Source organism: Rana temporaria, chromosome 7 (assembly GCF_905171775.1).
Source record: "Rana temporaria chromosome 7, aRanTem1.1, whole genome shotgun sequence".
Classification (NCBI taxonomy): domain Eukaryota; kingdom Metazoa; phylum Chordata; class Amphibia; order Anura; family Ranidae; genus Rana; species Rana temporaria.
The window spans coordinates 144,146,677-144,171,505 of NC_053495.1; the positions used below are offsets into that span (position 1 = coordinate 144,146,677).

Genomic DNA, 24,829 nt, shown 5'->3' on the forward strand with positions numbered 1-24,829 from the left:
TTGCATTTCCATGTTCTGTGTACTATGGGAGACCAGATATAGTGAATGTAGAGTCCTGGGCTTAGCACCACTCTAAGGTATAAACAGCAGAGGCATTATTCAACTTTACTCATAGCTGCAGGAGGGATGAGCTAACCCTTTAAAATGTACATGAAGCCAACACACTGCAACGAGGGCAAGGAAATATTCACTCATACTGTTGGCAAATAATATTGATCCAACATTTTGTTTTCTGATTGGATCGAGTTTGCTTTAATAGTCGGACACAATTAGAATTCCATGAGTAATACATTATATAATACTAAACAGGCACACACCCTTTATAGCACCAAGAACTCAGTATCATAACTTCTATGATCTTAAACAGGGGAGTTTGTCTACATATTCTTGAAGGTGTTCGGTATTTAGAGTAGATGGTGCCTCAAGAGGGGGCTCCAAAACACATCAACACTCGTGTTTAGTTCAAGACAGTCTAAACAAGCCCCAATTCCTGTCACTATTACCTGACTGAGCCAAATCCTCCATTTGCGTCTCACATGCTCCCCCATTCCCAGCCACTGCAGCTCAAGGCAAGGAAGTTACAGTAACAAATGCAATGAGGACTACATGTAGCCAGGTCCTAATTGACAAGCTACATCAGCAGTGGCAGATCTGATCACCACGCCCCTTCCAATATTTTAGGATTCCATTGTACCGCAAGTGTGCACAGTTTGCATGAGATTGGCAACTATGCACTGAATTCAGTAGCAGTATCTGTGTCACACTATCAAATAAAAACAAGTGGAGCAGATACGCTTCTAAGAAGCAAACATTCCCAGTTAACTTGCCAGCCAGCCTGAAAAAACAAAACAAAATGGACTTAAAGCGAATAAGCTGCAGCGGCCATGTCACTGAACCCCAGTGTACTGCAATCCTAACTATGATTTTGAGAGTCTCCTGAATTGGAGCACATATATAAATAATGGATTAAGGGCAGCCATGCCTGAAGGGAGCCCACCCCTCAAAAAAAAAAAAAAAAAAGTATCCAGTGCTGGAAGTCCAGTGCATTCGTATACAGTACTTTTAACCCCTTTGCCCTTAAGAGTGCTTTCACACTCGCAGCGCCTGGGCATCAGCGCCAAATCGCCGCCATTTCTAGCGGCGCTTTAGCGCCATTTTTGCAGTACTTTTTGGCCCCTAGCAGGGCACTTTTAACCCCCCTCTAGCGTCTGAAAAAGGATTAAAAGCGCCTGCAAAGCGCTGCTACAGCCAGCGATGCTGCCCATTGATTTCAATGAGCAGGGGCGCTTTAGGAGTGGTGTATTCACGCCCTGCCAGCGCAGCACCCTAGCGTGAAAGCACTCAGGTTTTCACACTGGGCTTGCAGAGGAGGCTTTTTTCAGGCGCTATTTTTAGTGCCTGAAAAACACCTCCAGTGTGAAAGGGGTATAATGGGTAAAAATAAATATTAATGCCTAAAGCATAATTTTTTTTTTTTAAACAATGTGTTAGTAAAACCATACATATCACAACTACTTTGCGCATCCAGGTGGACTATACCTTTTTGGTTTCAGGACAAATAGGGCTTTAATTTGGTGGTAAATGGTAATGGATATCTCCCGATATTTTTAATTTAGCTGAATATTTCCGGTTATGACCATAACCTACCAAAGAACAACCCAAAATAAATTCTCCTACTCATGACGATCGCATCAATACCACATATATGTGTATTTTACGTGAATCCATCAATGTAAAAGACAGATCCTCGTTCTGACACGGGAGTTAGAGAGAGATCTGCTGTTTCTAGTGATTGGGAACAGCGATCTCTCTCTCCTCCTCTAGTCAGCCCAGCCCCCATACAGTTAGAAACACTCCCAGGGAACACACTTAACCCCTTGATTGCCCCCTAGTGTTAACCCCTGCCAGTGACATTTATACAGTAATCAGTGGCCATTTTTAGTGCCGATCGCTGTATCAATGGTCCCCAAAAAAAGTGTCCAATCTGTCCGCCGCAATGTATGCTTATCGCAATTTTTTTACCAAAAATATGAAGACTACATATTGGCCTTAACGGATAAAGACTTTTTTCTTCTTCTTTTGGGATATTTATTATAGCAGAGTAAAAATGTTTTTTTTTTTTTTTTCAAACAAATTGCTCTTTTTTGTTTATAGCGCAAAAAGAAACTGCAGTGATGATCAAATACCACTAAAAGAAAGCCATTTGAGGGGGGGGGGACAATTTTGTTTGTGTACAGCGTTGCACGACCACAATCGTCAGTTAAAGCGACGCATCGCAAAAAAAATGCACGGTCATTAAGGGGGAAAACCTTCCGGTCTGTGAGTGGTGAAGGAGGGGTAGGCTCCCTCCAGGCATTCCTGCCCTTATTGTGTTTTTAAACATTAATTGTTGGACTGGGTCAATTTGGTTTGTTGAAAGCTGGCTAGTAATTGAGCCGAGAGATTTTTTTTTTGTTTTGACATGCGTTGCTCCTTGCTGCAAAGGCTGGTTAATCAAGTCCTGCAATGCTTTTTTTTTTTTGGGAAGTCTTATTTCTGCCAAAAATAACTTTTTTTTAAATGTTAGACATGCATGTGAAAAGGCAAATAAACGTAAATCAATAATTCAATTGTTATCTCACGCCAATTCTTTTACAAAAATGTAAAAGCTGCTGTATAACATACCCTATAAAAGGGCGTGTCTAAAGTCCAGCCCACGGGTCAATTACGGTCCGCATTCCGATTTCGAACGGACCCACTGGTAATTTGGATAGAGAATTTATATATCCATATGCCCCCCAACGTTTTCCCGAGCGCCGATTCTTGCTGTCTAGAAGTAGAAGGAGGGTGCGGAGCGACGATCTCCTGTGCACCCAGCAATCAGTCACACAGTCCAACTCCTGGCCCAGGATTGGACCACTGTTCTGTCTATCACATGTGGGACCGTGTATGACTGATTGCCGGGTACACAGGAGATTTCTGCGCTGTGTAATCCATCACAGACGAGGCTGCATTTCATGGGCAATGGAGAGGGCTGCATTCATGGGCAATGGCGAGGGCTGCATTCATGGGCAATGGCGAGGGCTGCATTCATGGGCAATGGCGAGGGCTGCATTCATGGGCAATGGCGAGGGCTGCATTCATGGGCAATGGCGAGGGCTGCATTCATGGGCAATGGCGAGGGCTGCATTCATGGGCAATGGCGAGGGCTGCATTCATGGGCAATGGCGAGGGCTGCATTCATGGGCAATGGCGAGGGCTGCATTCATGGACTGACATTTTGCTTCAAAGTTCTTTATTTAAATGTTTTATTTATTTTTTCCCTGAAACTTCCCTCTTCAAGTGAAGGTGCATGTTATACGCCGATAAATACGGTATTTCCAAATAACACACCCGAGCTCGTGCCAAGCAGTGCATGGGGATTCATTGGGGGCCACAAAAGATACATATATCCAAATAACACGCCCAAGCTTATCTCTTCACCACACACGGCCACAGCCAAGGCAAGTGAATTCTTGTTGGGCAGTGTATTAGCGCTCGATCACACTTAGATGGAATTTTAATGGTTCAATGGTTCAAAGAATGAAAGGGGAAATGGTGGGCCCTCGCGCATGTTCACTTCATCAAATCTGGCCCTCTTTGAAAAAAGTTTGGACACCCCTGCCCTATGATATCAAGGAAACCAAATAAGAGTGCTAATAAAACATATCAAGTTTCAAAATTTTATAAACGTATACGTGTTATAATGCAATATTACATTTCAATAATTACAGTGTTGACAAGTGTCCAGTGCTCAATGACGTACAGGCTCCAGGCATGTACTGGCCATCGGGACTTCAGTGACAGCGGACCACCGCCCCCCTCTCCACTCCTCTGTCTCCACCTCCCTGCAGCGCTCGCCTCCTATGTCACAGCTTTGTGTGGTCGCCGTCCTTCCGGATCGTATGATGAGCTTCACAGTGCGACTCCCAAGGAGCATGTCTGTATTCAGTCACGCTGAATTCAACTAGCCAGGGAGAGGTGAGCGCTGGGGGGGGGGGGAGAATAGCGGCACATGGGGGGCCAAAGCAGCATTGGGGGGGGGATAGAGCATGGGGGACCTGAGCAGCAAAGGGGGGAATAGAAGAGCATGGGGACCTGAGCAGCAAAGGGGGGGGGGGGGATAGAGGAGCACAGGGACCAGAGCAGCATGGCGGGGAATAGAGGAGCACAGGGACCAGAGCAGCATGGGGGGGGGGTGGGATAGAGGAGCACAGGGACCAGAGCAGCATGAGGGGGAGGGGACAGAGGAGCACAGGGACCAGAGCAGCATGAGAGGGGGGGGGGGAATAGAGGAGCACGGGGACCAGAGAAGCATGGGGGGGGGGATAGAGGAGCACGCAGCCAAAAGACTGGCTCCTAACTCTTTTTAGATGGCTCCTAGATTATACAAGCAAATGTGTCAAGCCCTGACCTAAAGTAAGGATTTCATAATGAGCTAGTATGCAATGCATGCTAGCTCATTATGACTGTCTTGCAGGTTATTTTACAACCACTTTAATGCAGTCTGTGCATTAAAGAAAAAATAAAATTCAAAAAATTCCATGTTTAGCTTCCAGTCCACCCCCTTATACTTACAGTGCCTTGAAAAAGTATTCATAACCCCTTAAAATTTTCCAGTTTGTCAGGTTGCAACCAAAAACGTAAATTTTACTGGGATTTCATGTGATAGACCAACACAAAGTGGCACATAATTGTGAGGTGGAAGAAAAACATTTTTTTTTACACATAAATACCTGAAAGGTGTGGCGTGCATTTGTATTTCAGCTCTTTACTCAAAAACCACACAAAATCGAGTGGAACCAATTGATTTCAGAAGTCACCTAATTTAGTAAATAGATTCACTTGTGTGCAATTTAAACTCAGTATAAATACAGCTGTTCTGTGAAGCCCTCCTCAGGTTTGTTAGAGAACCTTAAGGAACAAAAAGCTTCATGGGAGGTCAAGGAACACACCAGAGAGGTCAGGGATAAAGTTGTGGAAAAGTTTAAAGCAGGGTTAGGTTAATCCATCTCAATCCATCATCCGAAAATGGAGAGAGTATGGAACAACTGCAAACCTACCAAGACATGGCCGTCCACCTAAACCGACAGGGCGGACAAGGAGAGCATTAATCCGAGAAGCAGCCAAGTGGTCCATGGTAAAATCCAGAGGAGCTGCAGAGATCCACCGCTCAGGTGGGAAAATCTGTCCGTAGGACAACTATTAGTCGTGTACTCCACAAATCTAGCCTTTATGGAAGAGTTGCAAGAAAGCCATAATAAATCCTGTTTGCAGTTTGCGAGAAGCCATGTGGGGGACACAGCAAACATGCAGAAGAAGATGTTCTGGTCAGATGAGACCAAAATAGATCTTTTTGGCCTAAAAGATAAAAACGCTATGTGTGGCAAAAAACACTACACATCACCCTGAACACACCATCCCCAATGTGGGAGGGATGCTTTTCTTCAGCAGGGACAGGGAAGCTGGTCAGAGTTGATGGGAAAATAGATGGAGTCAAATACAGGACAATCTTAGAAGAAAACCTGTTAAGAGTCAGCAAAAGACGACACTGGGGAAGGAGGTTCATCTTCCAGCAGGAAAACAACCCTAAACATACAGTCAGAGCTACCATGGAAAAGTTTGGATCAAAGCATACTCATACGGCCCAAAGTCCAGACCTAAATCCAATTGAGAATGTTTGGCAAGACTTGAAAATTGCCGTTCAGTTATGCTCTGCAATATAGCTCAAGCTCTGTCAGATTGGATGGAAAGAAGAATGGGCAAAAATTTCAAACTTTAGATGTGCAAAGCTTTGAGACATCCCTAAAGATCTGCAGCAAAAGGTGGTTCTACAAAGTATTGACTCAGGGGGCTGAAAACAAATGCCACATTTTTTTTTTTTTTTGCTAAATTTTGCATATATTTGTAACAAAGTGTTAAAAAACAACATTTATCATTTTCCTTCCACTTCACAATTATGTGCCATTATGTTGGTCTATCACATAAAATCCCAATAAAATACATTTATGTTTTTGGTTGCAACATGACATAAATGTGGACGATTTCAAAAGGGTATGAATACATTTTCAAGGCCTGATCTCGATCCAGCTCCGAGCCTCAAAGCAGTGCATCTCTCTGGACAAGAAGGAAGTAGTGGGAGCCAGCGAGGGGCAGGGCGGAGCTGCGCTGTGTGTGTCAAATTTCCCTAGTGAGGCCACCCCCCTACAGTTAGAACACACCAATGGAACCTACTTAAAGCAGGGGTTCAGCCTAAAACATCTATATACCGTTACATCCAGCATACTGCTGACATCGACGGTATGCTGGATTTTTTTTTTTTTTCGCTGTACTTACCGTCTTATCGTTGTTTTCACCCGGCTTCCGGGTTCTCGCTCCCCTGGAAAGTAGGCGTTCCTAAGACGAGGCATAGATGATTGACGTGCGGTTTAAGCGCATCACGCCTTCCAAAAATATCCGAGCTGGGACTCGGCACTTTGCGGCGCCTGTGCAGTCAGCTCTACACGGCAGGCACAGGCGCCGTAAAGAGCCGAGTTCCATCTCAAATATTGTCGGAAGGCGTGACGCGCTTTACCCGCACGTCAATCATCTATGCCTGGTCTTAGGAACGCCTACTCTCCGGGGGAGCGAGAACACGGAAGCCGGGTGAAAACGGTAAGTACAGCGAGAGAAAAAAAAAAAACACACAGCATACTGCAGATGTCAGCAGTATGCTGGATGTAATGGCATACAGTTGTTTTTCCGGCTGAACCTCTGCTTTAACCCCTTCCCCGCCCCCTAGTGTTAACCCCTTCACTGCCAGTGGCATTTTTATAGTAATCAATGCATTTTTATAGCACTGATCGCTATAAAAATACCAATGGTCCCAAAAATGTGTCAAAAGTGTCCGCCATAATGTCACAGTACCGAAAAAAAAAAAAAAACGCTGATCGCCGCCATTACTAGTAAAAAAAAAAAAAAAAAAAAAAAAAAAAAAAAAAATTATATATATATATATATATATATATATATATATATATATATATATATATATATATATATATATATATATATATATATATATATATATATATATATATATATATATATATATATATATATATATATATATATATATATATATATATATATATATATATATATATATATATATATATATATATATATATATATATATAAAAACGAAATGCAATAAAACTATCCCCTATTTTGTAAAAACTATAAATTTTGAAACCGCTTATTGTGATTTTCTTTTAACAAAAATATGTAGAATACGCATCGGCCTAAACTGAGGGGAAAAAAATAAGTTTTTTTTTGATATTTTTGGGGGATATTTATTATAGCAAAAAGGAAAATTATTTTTTTTTTTTTCAAAATTGTCGCTCTATTTTTGTTTATAGCGCAGTCTGTCCCAGACTCGCTGATCACAGAGCGAGCAGTGGGCGTGCAGGCCGCTCAAGCACAATAGACATTCTCCCAGCAAAGTAGGTCCGCGCTGTAGCCATCATTCGGCTATAGCGCGGACGCAAAGTAGTTAAAGGGGATTTATTTTAATAAAATGCTTTTGGAGTAAAAAGGTCTATCTAAAATAGTTTTCCATTTAGGATACATCAATAATGTTGTTTCTTCAGCATGAAATGGAGCCTAGTTATGAAGTTGTATATTCTACAATATTTACATTTTCAATGCACTGCATTGATACATTCACACAATTTCACAATAACCATGAGATAAAACAAAGTTCAGGAATATTCCTTTATCCCATTCTTTTGCAAAACAATGTACACTATAAACTGTATGATTGAAACGATTCCGATATTGACGTTTTACCAACTTGACAGCTTATTATTCTAAATGGAAAAACCTTAAATTTTGTTTGCAAATATTAAAGATTCTAACTACCAGCAAGAATAGGTCCTTACATTTAAAGAGCACCTGTCTTTTTAAAACCATCATGGAAGCCTGTTAAGGCCCCATGCACACGAGACGCTGGAAAACTCGAGTTCAGAGGCATTTGGACATTTTTTAACTGCCCCTGAACACATTCAATGTTATCCTATGTGTCCATGCACACAATCTCGTTTATTGCCGTTTTTAGGCAGTTGAGTTTACCCTCGTTTTTCCAGAAGCAAAAAAATGGGTTCAGACACAAAAGTTTTCGCGTTTCAGACGCTAAATGCGGCAAAACGTTGTTTTGCGCGATTTCGTTTATAGGCGTTTTTAAAGGTGACCTATTTTTTTACATTAGAAATCTCAAAAATGATGGCAAATGATGAAAAACCATAAAAAAAAAAAAAAAAACTGTAATTGTTTGCATTGCATTGTGGACAATCCACAACGTGTGGCAGGTGACGTGGCCAGTGGACAATCCACAAATTGTGGCAGGTGACATGGCCAGGTGATGTGGCAAGTGGACAAACCACAACTTGTGGCAGGTGATGTGGCCAGGTGACGTGGCCAGTGGACAATCCACAACTTGTGGCAGGTGACGTGGCCAGTGGACAATCCACAACTTGTGGCAGGTGACGTGGCAGATGACATGGCAAGTGGACAATTCACAACTTGTGGCAGGTGACATGGCAAGTGGACAATCCGCAGCTTGTGGCAGGTGATGTGGCAAGTGACACGCTAAATACAAGTATACTGCTGCTCTTTCAGCTGCTACTCACTCTGGTCTCACAAAATGGCTGAAATGGTTAAATAATATTGTTTTTTGAGCTTAGGGAGGGTCTTATGATGTCTCTTAACTAAACGCAAACGCGGTAAAACGCCGCGAAATTCGCGGCAAAACAGGCGTTTTAAACGCCGGTTTTTGCCTTTGAAAACGTGTGTTTAGATGTGTTTGCGTCTCGTGTGCATGGGGCACAACAGGCATCCACTCACCTGCTGCCACCACATCACTCACTTTGTTGCGTTACTGCCGCATCACCAGCGGGTCAGAGGAGGAGCGGCTACGGGACAGAGATGACAGTTGCTCTTTAAAAATGATTTAATTGGAGGCGATTTAAATCAAGCCTTTTTACCCGCAATTTAAAATATGATTTAAATCAAATCCACCCTGTCAGAAATGTAGGTGTGCTTCTAAATTTACACAGAAAATACAAGGTGGGCTAGAAAACTAAAAAAAAAAAAAAAAAGCAAGCATTTTTAGAAAGAGGTCAGCAATGGCCAACCGTTTTTTACATGAAAGGTTTCCTTTGACCTTCTTATGTCTAGAAGGTTCCCCGTACCTGTTATCATTTTCCAGGTCAGTGACTCAAAGTTGTGGAATGGCTGAGCAACTAGCATTTTCAAAAGGTCAGCCATGTCAGCCCCAACATTTCTTTTAGGAAAGGTTTACATTGAAAGTGGTTTAGTGCTCTTTAAATAGCCGTATGAAAAAAGGCCATGATCTGAAATGTGCAGGATCATAAAGAACAGCTGTGAACGGTCTACTTTGTGGTTAATACTGACATTTTGGATGGTGACCTCCTGGACTAACCAACCAATCATTGCAAATCTTTCCCCCTTCTGGCAACACCAATAATATGAATACAGTAGGATTGATAAACTCCGAATAAGTACTGCATTTGTCAGATAATGCACCACTTCACCCATAAAATTGTTGCAATTACAAATGTTTTAGGCATGCTCATATTTCTTTTGTTTATAATGGTATGATACAAAGTGGAGAGGAAAAAAGTCAAATATGACACATTCCACACAAAACTCCAAAAAATGAACTTAACATGACAAAATTATTGGCACCCTCAATTAAATTTTTCCACTTCTCGCCTGGAATTTTGGACCCCCTCTTTTGCCAACTGCTCCAGGTCTCTCAGATTGAAAGGGTTCCTTTTCCCCCAACTGCTGTTTTGAGATCTCTCCACAGGTGCTCTTGGGCAAGGTTCCCAAACCCCCGAGCCACGGCCTATTTGCAGCCGGGCAGCGAAGGCTGCACTGTGTGAGGTGCGGCGGTGGGCAAGTAGAGAGATAAAAGTTAAAAAAGTCTCTTGCGCTACTAGTGAGTAGATATGAATGTGGGGAAGTCTAAGAGACAGAAGCTGCTAGATCCGATTGTGTTCACTGTACACGTAAATAAATATGTCTAAAAAGTGAAAAATCAATACATGCAAACTCCAAAACGGTGCAAATATGCGATAAGGTGCCATCTATGCAATACTAAATGGCTCATATATAAAAATGAAATTATAGAATAGATGATAAATAAACAATGCGCCTAAAGTGCAAAAATTGCGAAAGGTACGAAAAATGCTAAACGCGCAGGAGTGTACCAATGTACACAATATGAATGGTTCAATAATGCAATGTTGTCGCAGGTAAGACTCGGAGCATCTCAAAGGATGTATTTGTGTTTTATGACAGGCGGGTGTAATATGAATGTCATAAAACACAAATGCATCCTTTGAGATGCTCCAAGTCTTACCTGCGACAACAAAGTGATTTGCTGCAGAAAGGAGAGATCGCAGGGGATAAAGGAGAGAAGTAACGATATATTAATCCTGGTATCTTAACATCAGAAAGGAGTGGAAGATAAACAATTGATGTGCCTGTTTTTTATATGTGTAAGGTGAGAGTTCTGAGACTGGTGAAGGAGAGACACCATGGTTCAATAACACAATGAAGAGTTTGGAGACATTGGAGGATTCGTCCCATTATTGATTAATTGGGGACGTTTATTTACTTGACTCTCATTCACATCTTTTTTCACATTGCATTATTGAACCATTCATATTGTGTACATTGGTTCACTCCTGCACGTTTAGCACTTTTTGTATTTTTTGCACCTTTGGCAATGTTTGCACTTTTTTTTGCAGCGTTGCACTTTTTCGTAAATTTTTTACACTTTTGTCTGATCTGCACAGTGACACTTTATATATATTTGATCACTCTTAAATATTGTATCAGTATCTGTTTGTGGGTCAACATATGTTAGCGCATTGTTTATTTATTATCTATTATATAATTTCATTTTTATATATGAGCCATTTGGCATTACATAGATAGCACCTTATCACATATTTGCACTGTTTTGGAGTTTGCATGTATTGATTTGACACTTTTAGCGCAAGATCACAAGCAGAGAGATAACATCTCACTGCCCGCCCAGATCTCGGCACCTCCGCCCACACAGCGGGCTGCTACACTGCAGCGAGGCGGGGGAGCAGAGTGATGAGATCATCTCATACCACCCACCCCGCATTACCGTTCTACCTCACTGGCATGTGCGGCCCCCACAGCAGGTGACATGGCGATATGGCAATCCACACCTGGTGGCAGGTGACGTGGCAAGCGACAATCCATACCTGGTGGAAGGAGACTTGGCAAGTGACAATCCACACCTGGTTGTAGGTGACGTGGCAAGTGACAAACTGCATCTGGTGTAGAGCTGCACGATTAATCGCGGACAGAATCGCGATTTCGATTCTCCCCGCCCGCGATCTCCCCGTGGGATGACCCGCGATTCTTCTGTGTTCACCGCTGGTTCCACGTAACCAGCGTGGAACGCAAATGCCGCCGACATCGAAACCGACGTCAGCAGCCTGCGCCGCTGGATAGATGCCTGAGCTTCTCTCACAACAGTAGTTTGTATCCATGCGCCACCCAGTGGTTGCCGGCGGTACTGCTTCTGATGTATTAAACCTTCTCACAGTTCTGTACAACTGTGTGTATCCATGCGCCACCCAATGGTTGCTGGCAGTACTGCTTCTGATCTATAAAAAAAAAAAAAAAAAAAAGAGACCAGTGATATGTCTATAACAGTGATGGTGAACCTTGGCACCCCAGATGTTTTGGAACTACATTTCCCATGGTGCTCATGTACTCTGCAGTGTAGCTGAGCATCATGGGAAATGTAGTTCCAAAACATCTGGGGTGCCAAGGTTCGCCATCACTGGTCTATAATGTTAAAGACCATATAACTCCTATGAAAAAATCAGAATCAAAGTTTTATTCTGCTTTTTTCATAGGAGTTATATGATCTTTAACATTATAGACATATCACTGGTCTCTTTTTTTATATATTCATATTTTCAGATAAATCACAGGTTTATTTTTTTATTTTTTTTTGGGGGGGGGGGGGGTTCTGGCATTACATTTTTGATAATCGAGAGAGAATCGTGATCTTTTGTCTAAGCAAAAGAATCGTGATTCTCATTTTGACCAGAATCGTGCAGCCCTAATCTGGTGGCAGATTCTGCATTATGGTGAGTTGAACCATTTATTCTTATATTACAATGCAATGACAGAAATAATGTGCTTTAATCATCCCAACACCATATTAGCCATTGATCTGCGATTATTGAAGCGTTAACACCAGCCATTTCCCCCAAAAAATTGCAGCGAAAAGCCACCAATCGAATAATGCTTCATTGCAAACTTTGATCAATTTTTCCAAGGAGATTGGCTACAGTGCCATGGGCTGTAAACTTCTTGACAATGTTATGCAGTGGACACAGGAACATTAAGATCTCTGGAGATGGATGTGTAACCTTGAGATTGTCCATGCTTTTCCACGATTTTTGCTCTCAACTCACCCACAACAGAAAGTCCATTTTTTCACCCATTTTAACGGGTGATTTCTATATTGTCAGTACCTGGTAATTGATACAGGTGAGTTTAATTACAAATTACAGTAGCATCACAAACTTGGAATGCAATTATTTCTTACAATTTTGAGAAGGTGCCAATTTTGTCCAGTCAATTTTTGGAGTTTTGCATGAAATATGTCAGATTTGGACTTTTGTTTCTCTAACTTTTTGTAGTACCAATACAAACAAAAGAAGTAAACATGAGAATGCCCAAACACTTGTAATTGCAACAATTTTCATGGCAAAGTGGTGCATTATCTGACAAATGCTGGGGTGTCAATATTTATGGCCAGGCCTATGTACAACAGCCTATTCCGTTTTACATAATATATGTGAAAATTAACTGTATTCCTGAAACCTTACTGTTCTTTGGCATTCTTTTTTAAAACTCCTTTATAAAAATCAAATATACCACACCGATTGGCTAATCTGTTTTGAATCATCTGGGCCAACACAATTCTCACAAATGCCAACAGAGCAAATAACAATGACAAGAACGCCAAATAAACTGTGTAGTGATGAATTCATAAAAACTGGACTGACGGACATAGATTTCTTGATCTAAAACAAAATGTGTTTTGTATGAAAGTCTAACTCCAGGATTAGGTTTGGATACAAGAAAGGGCTGGGACAGCCGCACTCCAAAAAAACTTCTCCTTTTATTAAAAATGGATCACATTTTTAATAAAAGGAGAAGTTTTTTTTTTGGAGTGTGGCTGTCCCAGCCCTTTCTTGTATCCAAACCTGCATCCTGATTGCATTGCCTGCACCCTAGGCACTTGATTATCTGGTTCTCTTTGAGCGGTTACCCTTTCTCTATCTAACTCCAGGATTAGGTACAGTGTTAGTGATGTCAATTTAGTAGCGTAAACCGTATTTAGACTAATTCAAAAGCGCAGTAAGTGATGTCTAGCAAGCAAGATTCAGGATATGGATTGGATGTGTCTGAATTTATGTGGAAAATGCATTGAAAAAAATAAAAATACCCATAGGAACAGCAAAAATAAACACTGACAGAAAGTAAATCCAAAAACTATAAATGAAAACTTGGGAGTGAACGGTTCACTTAAAAGTGTTTACTTTAACTTATAAATCACTGGCAGCCACTCTATTAGAGTTAGGCATTACTCACTGTACAAGTCTTATCAAAATGAGGCATGCAAGAACGATCTTCAGGCCGGTCCGTGGCTACTGCAGGAGGGGCGGAGATCTTCCTCTGACGTCACCTGGGGAGGTCACATGGCCACTCAGCCTCTCCTGCAGTAGCCCTGGAAACCAGCGAGAGTCATGTGACCAGCCTAAGGATCGCTTTAAAAAGATATTTACATACCTCGTTTTTATAAAAGATTTATCCAGTGTGCTATGCCCATCTATAATAAAAGGGGTCAACAGGGACCCTTTATAATTTTTTTTTTTTTTTTTTTTAATAGCGGCGGGGGGGCTGAGGCAGGGCAGAGACAGACAGAGCAGGGAGGAGGGGGGAAAAGAGCAGAGCAGGGCTGTGGATGACAGGGACGTACGCTGACCACGGTGGTCAGGGCTCAGCAGCCGATTATCGTGGTCAGCACAGAAAGGGGGGGGGGGGGGGATACAGGAAGTTGCAGGTTCAGCCAGGTTTTTTTTTACCTTCGAGAGAGGGGCAGATAACGGCACAAGCACTGTGCCGTTTAATCTGGTTTAAGGTACTAGCATCTAAAACATTTTTTGGGGTTAACACTTTAATGTATATAAAAGGAACAAACAGTATACAGTCCATGCAAGTTTTACACACACACACACACACACACACACACACACACACAATCTCCTTGCACTCTGGAGTACCTGGAAGGTCCTCTGCTTCCCGAACAACAATATGTGCATTTAGCTCCTGAAGACTGTTATGCAATTCCTCTAGCTTTTTATTTGACTTCTTTAAAATATTGTCCACATAAGCCAAGTTTTTTTTATCTGTAGTAACCTTTCGGAGGTTTTCGGCACCTTCTTTAATTTTAAGTTCTTTTCTGATTTCGCGCTTGATCTGATCCTTTATTTCATCCAAGTTTGGCTGTGACATGGGGTCCGAAAAGTCTATTTTCTGATTAATACCCATTGGTTCGGGAGCGATGTGGGTTCTGGTGTCCTGTAGGGGGGAGAAAAAAAAAAGTCAACCAACTTTCCTACAAAGCAAACCTAACAGTTCCTCTAACTCCTTATATAGATTACATACGGTACATTAAAAAGGCAATTCTATGTACTTCGGGAGACAGAAAATACTCCAAAAGCCAAATGCAAAACACAAGGAAGGGCCAAGTTCTAGACTCATGAAAGTGAGGGACATTTTCTGACACAAGCAGCTTTTTCTGGTAAGAGGGAGGCAAGTGCTTTGGTGTCCCAAAAGACAATGTTCCCCTTAAAGGGGTTGTAAAGGATTTTTTCCCCCCCCAAAATAGCTTCCTTTACCTTAGTGCCGTCCTCCATCACTTACCTCGTCCTTTAATTTTGCTTTTAAAAAGTCCTTATTTCTTCTGAGAAATCCTCACTTCCTGTTCTTCTGTCTCTAACTCAACACCGTAATGCAAGGCTTTCTTCCTGGTGTGGAGAAAGCCTCTTGAGGGGGGAGGGGGCAAGCAGGCAAGTCAGGACACTCTCTACTTTGCAGATAAAGGAGCTGTGTGTTAGTGGGCGTCCTGACACTCCTGCTGGCGTCCTCCCCCCTCAAGAGACTTTCTACACACCAGGGAGAAAGCCTTGCATTGCGGTGGTGAGTTACAGACAGAAGAACAGGAAGTGAGCATTTCTCAAAATAAATAAGGACATTTAAAAGTAAAATTGAAGGATGAGGTAAGTGAAGGCGGACTGCAGTTAGATAGGAAGCTATTTAGGGAAAAAAATAATTCCTTTAAAACCCCTTTAATCCTGGGTATCAGAGGATGGGCTAACATGTATGGAACATTTTCATAAAGCGATCCAAGATTACAGAAAAATAAAAGTCAAACAGTAACTAGAGCACAGCAATGCTTTCACCAAGCCAGAGCAAGACTGCAGGCAAGAAGTATAAAGTTAGAGCTTCTGACTTCCATAATCGACCCAAGTCGAAATGTCCCAAAGAAATAGACCATACACAATTTTCTTTTGTTCAACCAGCAGAAAAATGAATCTATGAATCTACCTCAAATGTGTGGATGGGGAAATCCCTCTTGCAGAGCGACTGTATACCGACAGTGGTGAAATTGGCATTAAAACCAGCATTTTGAAGGAGTAGAGATCAGCAATAACAGCAATCTCCAGAATTATCTAGGTGTAGGTTTCATATAATTTTTTTTTATAATTTCCTTTTATAACAAAGATGTGTAAGGCAGACCATACATTAACCAATTTAAGGCTTGGGGGGGGGGGGGGGGGGCTTGAATGTGTAAAAAATGAGGGAACAGGGGATTGGACTTTGAAGCACGAGGTTTAAAAAAAAAAAAACTGTTTAAATTACCATATAAAAAAACGCAATAATCATGAAGGAGTGTATATCCAATACAATATACGGTAACTGGTACAATTCATAAGAATGTATATCCATACAGACAAGTTGCCACATGATTTTAAATGATTAATAGCAAAAATTATACATATTGACCATATCAAATGAATTATAGGGACACGGCATATACCGTAATAGCTCTATGCATTTTGTGGATTGATCTATTACCTTGCTAAAGAAAGGCAACAAGCAGAAGAGACTTGTTTGGGCTAAAGAACACAAGGAATGGACATTAGACCAGTGGAAATCTGTGCTTTGGTCTGATGAGTCCAAACTTGAGATCTTTGGTTCCAACCCCCGTGTGTTTGTGCGACGCAGAAAAGGTGAACGGATGGACTCTACATGCCTGGTTCCCACTGTGAAGCATGGAGGAGGAGGTGCGATGGTGTGGGGGTGCTTTGCTGGTGACACTGTTGGGAATTTATTCAAAATTGAAGGCATACTGAACACGCATGGCTACCACAGCATCTTGCAGCGGCATGCTATTCCATCCGGTTTGCGTTTAGTTGGACCATCATTTATTTTTCAACAGGACAATGACCCCAAACACACCTCCAGTGAGAGTGATGGGGTGCTGCGCCAGGTGACTACCTCTTGAAGCTCATCAAGAGAATGCCAAGAGTGTGCAAAGCAGTAATCAAAGCAAAAGGTGGCTACTTTGAAGAACCTAGAATATGAAATATATTTTCAGTTGTTTCACACTTTTTTGTTATGTATAATTCCACATGTGTTAATTCATAGTTTGGATGCCTTCAGTGTGAATCTACAATTTTCATAGTCATGAAAATAAAGAAAACTCTTTGAATGAGAAGGTGTGTCCAAACTTTTGGTCTGTAACACACACACACACACACACACACACACACACACACACACACACACACACACACACACACACACACACACACACACACACACTAAGCCTTGCATATATTTTTTTTAACCAAGTTGCTTTACAAGGCAAAGCTTCCCACATACTTTAAGCCCACACAAAGACCTTCATTTTATGTATTTCAGTACAAAAGGCAACCACCCTGGCCTTTGCAGCAAGGAACACGTGGAAGGGTGACACATCACAAAATAAACAAAAGCTTCCAGCTCACTTACCAGCCAGCAAGAAACCAAATTGCCCTAACAGTTAACATTAAAACCATGGGGTTTAGGTTGCACACATTTCCATTTTATTTTATCATAATTTCACCAAACACACAATATCACAGCACTTTGTCCCCTGCAAAGCGGATGAAAGAGTTAAATAATTGATAATCAAGGATCTCATAACCAAGGTTTCACATTGCAATGTAAACTTGCTTACATTTCAGTCAAAGAAAAAATGTGCCACCCATTACAAAAAGCCCAACTCCAAGTATCAGGCTTTATGAAATTATTTCTAACAAACTATCTTCTGGGCCCATCAGTTGCCAAACTGCACAATCATCTAAGGTTAGCATTATCTGTCTCATGGCAGCCATCATCTCATGTCTATGCTGTATGAAGTCAGAGACCATGGGCAACTCTTTATTACACTGTTTACATTTTTTTTTTTTTTTTTTTTTTTAAATGTTGATCGCTATAATTAATTGCTGCCACAAGAAATGTAAACATCCATGCAATAAGCAGGTGACAGATCTACAATACCCCAAATCCCTCCTCTGCACTTAAAAACATTTGATTACACCAAGATCAGTGCGATCAAATGCTTTTGATTACATCCAGGTAACCGAACGTCATGTGACTATCGCTACCCTGTTACTAGTTTATAGAGCTCAACAAAGCCGATTGGGTTTTTTGCTGGGCTCTACGATTAGCCGGCGGAAGCACTCATGGGGTGGGAAATCCAGTACAGCCACAGAAGGCAGCAGGAGAGGAACGTCCCTTTCTGCTACTTGTTAAAGCAATCCAGTGTCTAGTTCGCCGCTAGGAATGCTTTTACAAGAGAGCCGGCCGCCAGGGCTAGGGCTTACATTGCAGCCCTCCCTGAAAATCACAGGTGGTCTTTTTGGCAAGATAGAACAGAGGATGGATGGAAAATGGTTTTCCAAAGCAGTGGGGCTGCGCTTGGGCAGTCGACCCGTGCAGTGCAGGCACAGCCCTACTGCATCGGAAACCCCCCCCCCCCCCCGAGTTGGGCTTTAAGGCTTGTGTGCAGGTCCATTTTAAATCTACAGCATACTTGAATGCCATTAAAACATCAAACTCCATGTAGCTGCCTTACCGCATTTACAAATTACGAACTAAAAATATCAGGGGCATAGAATCACTTTAATAGCTAGTTCTATACCGTCATCAAATGCTAACCAACACCGCAAGCTGAAAAGCAGGAGGAGCTTAGGCGCTTATACACACACTATATATTTGAGTTTTGTTTAATTTGTCTCAACAGTTTATGTACAGAGCAAACTAAAAATATCTGCGCCTGGGAATAATCAGCCAAGTGCCCAGGCAGCATACAGCCAATCTCACATACACTAGTGAAGGAATACGTCCAAAAGCTCCGTACACATAATGAGAATATCAGACAAATTATTTGTTGCATGCTAGTCTCATATCAATAATGAGGGGGTTACTAAAAGTAAAGTTACAAAAATCATCGAACGCCAGCATACAACTTCAGAAGGGATGCAATATATTGTATTCTGTAATTTCTGAGCATGCGTGGGCTTTCAATTTTTTTCAGACAAATACTGTACTGATTAACCACTTCAATACCAGGCACTTTTAACTCCTCCTTGCCCCAGCCAATTTTCAGCGCTTTCGCATTTTGAATGACAATTGTGCGGTCACAAATGGAGCTTTGGTATTTATTCACTACTGGGTTTTTAGATTTTCCTAAACAAAAAGATGAATGGGAAAGGTTTTTCTTTGTTTCGGTTATGAGAGAATCATGAGAGAATCGTGATCTTTAGTCTAAGCAAAAGAATCGTGATTCTCATTTTTACCAGAATCGTGCAGCTCTACTGCCTAGTAACAGGACAGTGATCTACCGCTCCCCGTCATCTGGAGCAGTGATCACTGATGTGTCACTCGTAGCCCAGGCCCCACAAAGTTAGAATCACTCCCTAGGACACACTTAACCCCTTCCTTGCCGCCTAGTGGCTAACCCCTTCCCTGCCAGTGTCATTTACACAGTAATTAGTGCATTTGTATAGCACCGATCGTTGTATAAATGACAATGGTCCCAAAATAGCGTCAAAAGTGTCCGATGTGTCCGCCGTAATGTCATTCACAAAAAAAAGAAAAAAGAAAGAGGACGTTAATTTTGTAAAAAAACACAAAGGTACTGATTTCCCCATGCACACATTCAAGGTGGATGGGGGAATCACTCCGCTGAGCCAATTGTGTTCCGACAGCTGGGAGACTTCCCTGCCGTCATAAAACACTAAACAGCACTGCAGCATTTATACATTGTAGCTCAACTTCTGTTCAACCAGGGTCCCATATATGGATCAAAGTTCAGCCGGTCCCTGCTGAACCAGGCAAATTTCAAGCCAAGTACAGCCAACTTCAGTTATGCTGCTAAGATACATTGCACTGCAACTAAAACCAAACTATGTCTTGGTTAAATGACATAGGATTTGTGTCACAGTATTGGGAACTTACGTGTTACATGCAGGGCCTTAGGCTCCATTCACACTTGTCCAAAGCTGTAAATTTGTTCAAAGGCGCACATCAAGATTGCATGACAAGTATTTCCCCATGTTTTCTCAATGATACACATTCATATATGCGCAACGTCAAAGTAGTTCATGCACTACATTGGTCTGACTTTCATGCAATTTGAGGGCCATCTTCTGCACCCGCCTACAAAGTAGCCGCCGCTGAAATTTCAGCGTGGAACCGGATTCGAAAGAGAAAAAGAGGAAAAAAGTATGTATATGGATTTTTGCTCTGCAGGGCTAGGTAGACAAGTCTTTGTCCCCCACATTCGTATTATTGCCAGTTTTTACCCACTTCCCAAGCCTTGTAAAGCCTGTCATATCTGCAGATCCAATTTTCAAAAAAAAAAAACACACTTGCTTTCAGTATTTGTTATTCTGCACTCTGAAACATATGTATGTATGTATGTATGTATGTATGTATGTATGTATGTATGTATGTATGTATGTAAACGTGCAGAATACAAGATGTATTAAAGCGGAGGTGGTACTGATCATTGTATAAACAGGCAGGTGGTCAAACAGAATACGGAGCTCAAATGCATAGCACTAGATCAGGCGTTTCAAAGTCCTAGCAGTAGCACTATCTAGCTGGAATGATATTAACTTTGATTCTGATGGGCATCTGAGACATCTCTGGTAGAAGTGAAGTGTAATCATAATGTAATTTACTCTAGTTGGTGGTGTTTGCTATCATTTCCAGTTATAGGGGGTAGCGAGGAAGGAGGGGGGGGGGCAATCAATCAGCTCCTTTGCAGCCTTGTAGAACATTGTTTTAATTGGGAGTGGGGTTAAGTGTAGTATAGAGGGAAATGGATCACCAAGAAGACGATCGTTGATACCCTTTCATTTTAAGATATGGGAAAGATTTGATTTTTCTTTGAACAGCGTCTTTCCTTGACAAGTTTTTATGCTTTTAACATTCAGCACGTTGGATTGGAATTTTTACTCTGTGCCCAATGTTTCTCTATTCCTTTTGTTTTCAAATGCAAAAATCAGCCAGACCTCTCACAAACGTTAGCAGTGCAGCATGCCTGTCAAATTAAAGATGCTCTATGACTGTTGAATGAAAACATGCTTTGTGGTTTTGCCTCGGGAAAAATGTTTTTAGTGGGAAGAATTAATTTGCCAGGTTAACCGTTAAAGCTCTATAATGACAATTACTTCGAAAATGTCAAAACAGAAAAGAGACCAGAAGCAAGTGCATTAGGAAATCCTCTGATCTTTAGTAAATGCCATTATTCCTTCCTCTAACTGCAGTCCTTTATCTCCAAGATTTGTTGCATCACTTTACAGAATTAGTCACACAAGGCGTAGTAAAACAAAAGGGGAAATCTCAGGAAAACAAACTCTGCAGCCCAGGAAGCATCTGAACCTCTAATTAATGGAAGCCGGGACAGGAGAGAGAATCTTGTCCTTCCAAATATAAATTTTACATGTACAAGTCCTTATGGGACACCAGGTCAGACAAGGTACGTATATACCATCATAAAGTATAAGAATATGGAAAGGCACATCCACCCCACCCCCCCACACAGTTCAAGAAGTTCCTACCCAGGCCAATTCCGACATTTCTCCTACATAGAAAAATCATATCATTCATTACACAATACATAACACCAATTTTTTTGTGTGTGTGTGTGTGTGTGTGTGTGTGTGTGTGTGTGTGTGTGTGTGTGTGTGTGTGTGTGTGTAAAATATAAAAAGATAAACCCGAATGGATACCCAACATTTCATACTTTACCAAGTCTCCATAGGCAACGTTTTAAACTTATTTACAGGTTGCCAGTTTAGGCTGCATTCACACCTAGGCGTATATACGCCTGAAGCGCGACGCCGCAGCCGCCCCTCATACACTGGAGGGGTGATTTTACATGGTCGGCTATGGAGATTGTTCACATCTCCACGCCGGACGCCCGACGCCTGAAAAAAGGTCCCGGACCTTTTATTTCAGGCGTCTTTCGGCATAGGAGATGTGAACCATCTCCATAGGAGGGGGTGAGGCTGCATTCACAATCGCGGCGTTTTGTCGCCGCGAATCGCGGTACAAAACGCAGCTATTTGCCGCCGCAATTCGCGGGACAAAACGCTGCGATTCAGTACGCCGAGGTGTGAATGCAGCCTTAGGAGGTCTAGCGCTAGTATTATTGCTCTCGCCCTGACATTCGCAGCAATACCTCACATGTGGGCAGGAAGCGACCTGTGTATGCACTTTTTATCACAAGGGATGTTTATATTTCTTGTGATGGGAATAAAAGAAGGCATGACAGGTCCTCTTTATAGAGAGATATGGGGTCTACAATAAGGGTTAACATCTGACAGAGCTGGGAGTAACGCGACGGCATCGCTGGTCTTTATATTGTAGGGAATCACTAGTTAAAAGAAAAAAAATTATCTCTGGATAATACCTGTAGCTGCAGGCATCATCCAATTATCTTCACTCAGAGTCCATGATGTCCTACGACGTCAAGCGGGCAGGAAGTGGTTAAAGTGACCCCGTCACTAACCCATACATGATATAAAGTTTTAAAGCGGAGGTCCACACAAAAATGGAAACAGGTATTTACACCCACTTCCGGGCATAGATAGCCACGTCTGGCGCCCACCCCACCCCCGCTGTCTTCTAGGAAACACACAGGTCCCAGAAGACAACAGGGACCATTCAGATCACGCAGCGCGACTCGCGCATGCGCAGTAGGGAACCAGGAAGTGAAGCGGCGAGGCTTCACTTCCCGATTCCCTTACTGAAGATGGCAGCGGCAGCATCCGAGAGCCGAGTGGTAGATCGGCTTTGAGTGCCGAAATTGCGGGCGCGCTGGACAGGCAAGTGTCCTTATTTTAAAAGTCAGCAGCTGCAGTATTTGTAGCTGCTGACAAAAAAAAAATTAAATAATCAATGTATATGTATTCAGAGCAGTATCCGATGCCTTCTGACTTACATTTTTTTCCTGCAAACTCAATTTTAACTTTTTTGATGACCCAGCACTTCTGGGAATGTGAAAAGCTCTCTGAACCAGCCTTATGTCCCTGTCCCACATGTCACCATGTGCCCGACAGCAGCACACTGGCCTGCAAAAGTTTTTGTCAGTCTTCATACCTCGCCAGTACTGGCAGATCCATGACCTTACCCCCACCCAGACTAGTCCCCGGATAAAAGGTAACTAAAATGTCATTCTATAAAACTGGCTTTAAAATTCTATACAAATTTGCATCCCCATGTATCATCTCCGCCATTCCATATAGTAAAAATGCAAGTGGAAAAACTGAAAAGGGTGATGCTTTGCCAGAATATAGAGAATAGGTTAATTTTGCTGAAGCATTACCCAAAAAGCTTTACCTTTGGTTTTCTGTGTGTATTTATTTCCTGGTATGTGAGTGCATAGGTATTCCTGTACCTACAGCCTCATTGTTGTATATAAGCAATGCAAGATAAGGCACTGCTCCCTATGAGTTCTAAAATAGGAATATTTGGCAATATCACTGCAGTATTGCTCATTGTTTTTGCTGGAGGATCTGACACTACCTGGTAACCCTTGCCACTACCAAGCTGGCTGCTTTCACAGACACCGTGCAGTACATGCATGTCATGGCAAGTTAGTAATGGGGAATAAATCAGCTGCAGAAAGACCACAGTCAATACTGGTGACTAGTCATTTGCATGCTTTTTTTGGGCACCACTTCCAGAGTTCAGTTCCTTTCGTCTGACCTTAATGCAGTAAATGCAATTTTCTAGGCACATTCTTCACATGTCTAAAAACTGTCATGCGTGCCAGCAAACCCAGAGTAAAAGGATGCACTTATAAGGTGTCTCCAAAAAGATTACATCATTTCCTCTGCAGTTCCTGTCTAATCTTTTTAAGGAAACCATTTTTTGTTGGGGAAGCTGCAACATAGGCCTTGTCTGCACTAAACAAAAAAAAACACAAAACAAACAAAACCAAAAAAAAAAAAAAAAAAACACACACACAGAAAGGATATTGAGATTGATGGGGTGGTATCTATAAAACTGACCAACTGCAAACTGAGAACTCTTTTCCAAGTCCATATACCTTTTGACTGAGTAATGCACAGGCAGGAAATCTACAGAATACAAAATATATACTCTTCCTGCTGTAGAGGGTGAAGCAATAAAATAGACCAACAGCTATAAGCTTTGCAAAACTGCCAAACAAAAAAATAAATAGGCCAACCTGTAGGTTAAGCTGGTAAGAATTCATAGAAAGCATCAATCATCTCGGCATCGGCAAGCAGTGCCAGTATTTTGCATCAATAAATGGACTAATCACACATTTTGATTAATTCAAACACCAGTGTCAACACAATGTGTTAGCAACACAATGCTAAACTGCATACTGCATCTATGACAACAGCATGACTTTGTAGTAGAAGAGTCTGGGTGCTTAACTGGCCTGCCTTTAGTCCAGACCTTTCAACAAGCGAAAATATTTGACGCATCATAAAGGGGTTTGTAAAAGGAAATGCATGTTTTCCCTAAATAGCTTCCTTTACCTTAGTGCGGTCCTCCTTCACTTACCTCATCCTTCCATTTTGCTTTTAAATGTCCTTATTTCTTCTGAGAAATCCGCACTTCCTGTTCTTCTGTCTGTAACTCCACACAGTAATGCAAGGCTTTCTTCCTGGTGTTGAGAAAGTGAGCAGGAGTGTCAGGACGCCCACCAACACACAGCTCCTTTCTCTGCAAAGTAGAGAGTGTCCTGACTAAGGATGAGCTCCGGCGTGTTCGCATAGAACACGTGCAGAGCCCGCCAGGAAGTCGGCACCCGCGCTGCGCTAATCACAGCCAGGCAGACATTTCCCGATCTCTGCAGCCGAGCATCGGACAATGTCTCCCTGGCTGTGATTAGCGCAGCGCGGGTGCCGACTTCCTGGCGGGCTCTGCACGTGTTCTATGCGAACACGCCGGAGCTCATCCTTAGTCCTGACTTGTCTGGTTGCCCCCTCCTCCCTCAGGAGGCTTTCTCCACACCAGGAAGAAAAGCCTTGCATTAATGTGTGTAGTTACAGACAGAAGAACAGGAAGAAATAAGGAC

At 42.1% G+C, this 24,829-nt stretch overlaps 1 protein-coding gene across 3 annotated transcripts in view; it reads right to left on the reverse strand.

Moving 5' to 3' along the window:
• PKN2 (protein kinase N2) overlaps positions 1 to 24,829 on the reverse strand; it is a 165,200-nt gene that overhangs the window by 63,480 nt on the left and 76,891 nt on the right. For all 3 annotated transcript variants that reach the window (XM_040360077.1, XM_040360076.1, XM_040360075.1), the window contains exon 2: positions 14,433 to 14,730. In XM_040360077.1, the coding sequence (XP_040216011.1) occupies positions 14,433 to 14,700 (268 nt within the window). In that variant the 5' untranslated portion in view covers positions 14,701 to 14,730. The remainder of the gene's footprint in view (positions 1 to 14,432; positions 14,731 to 24,829) is intronic.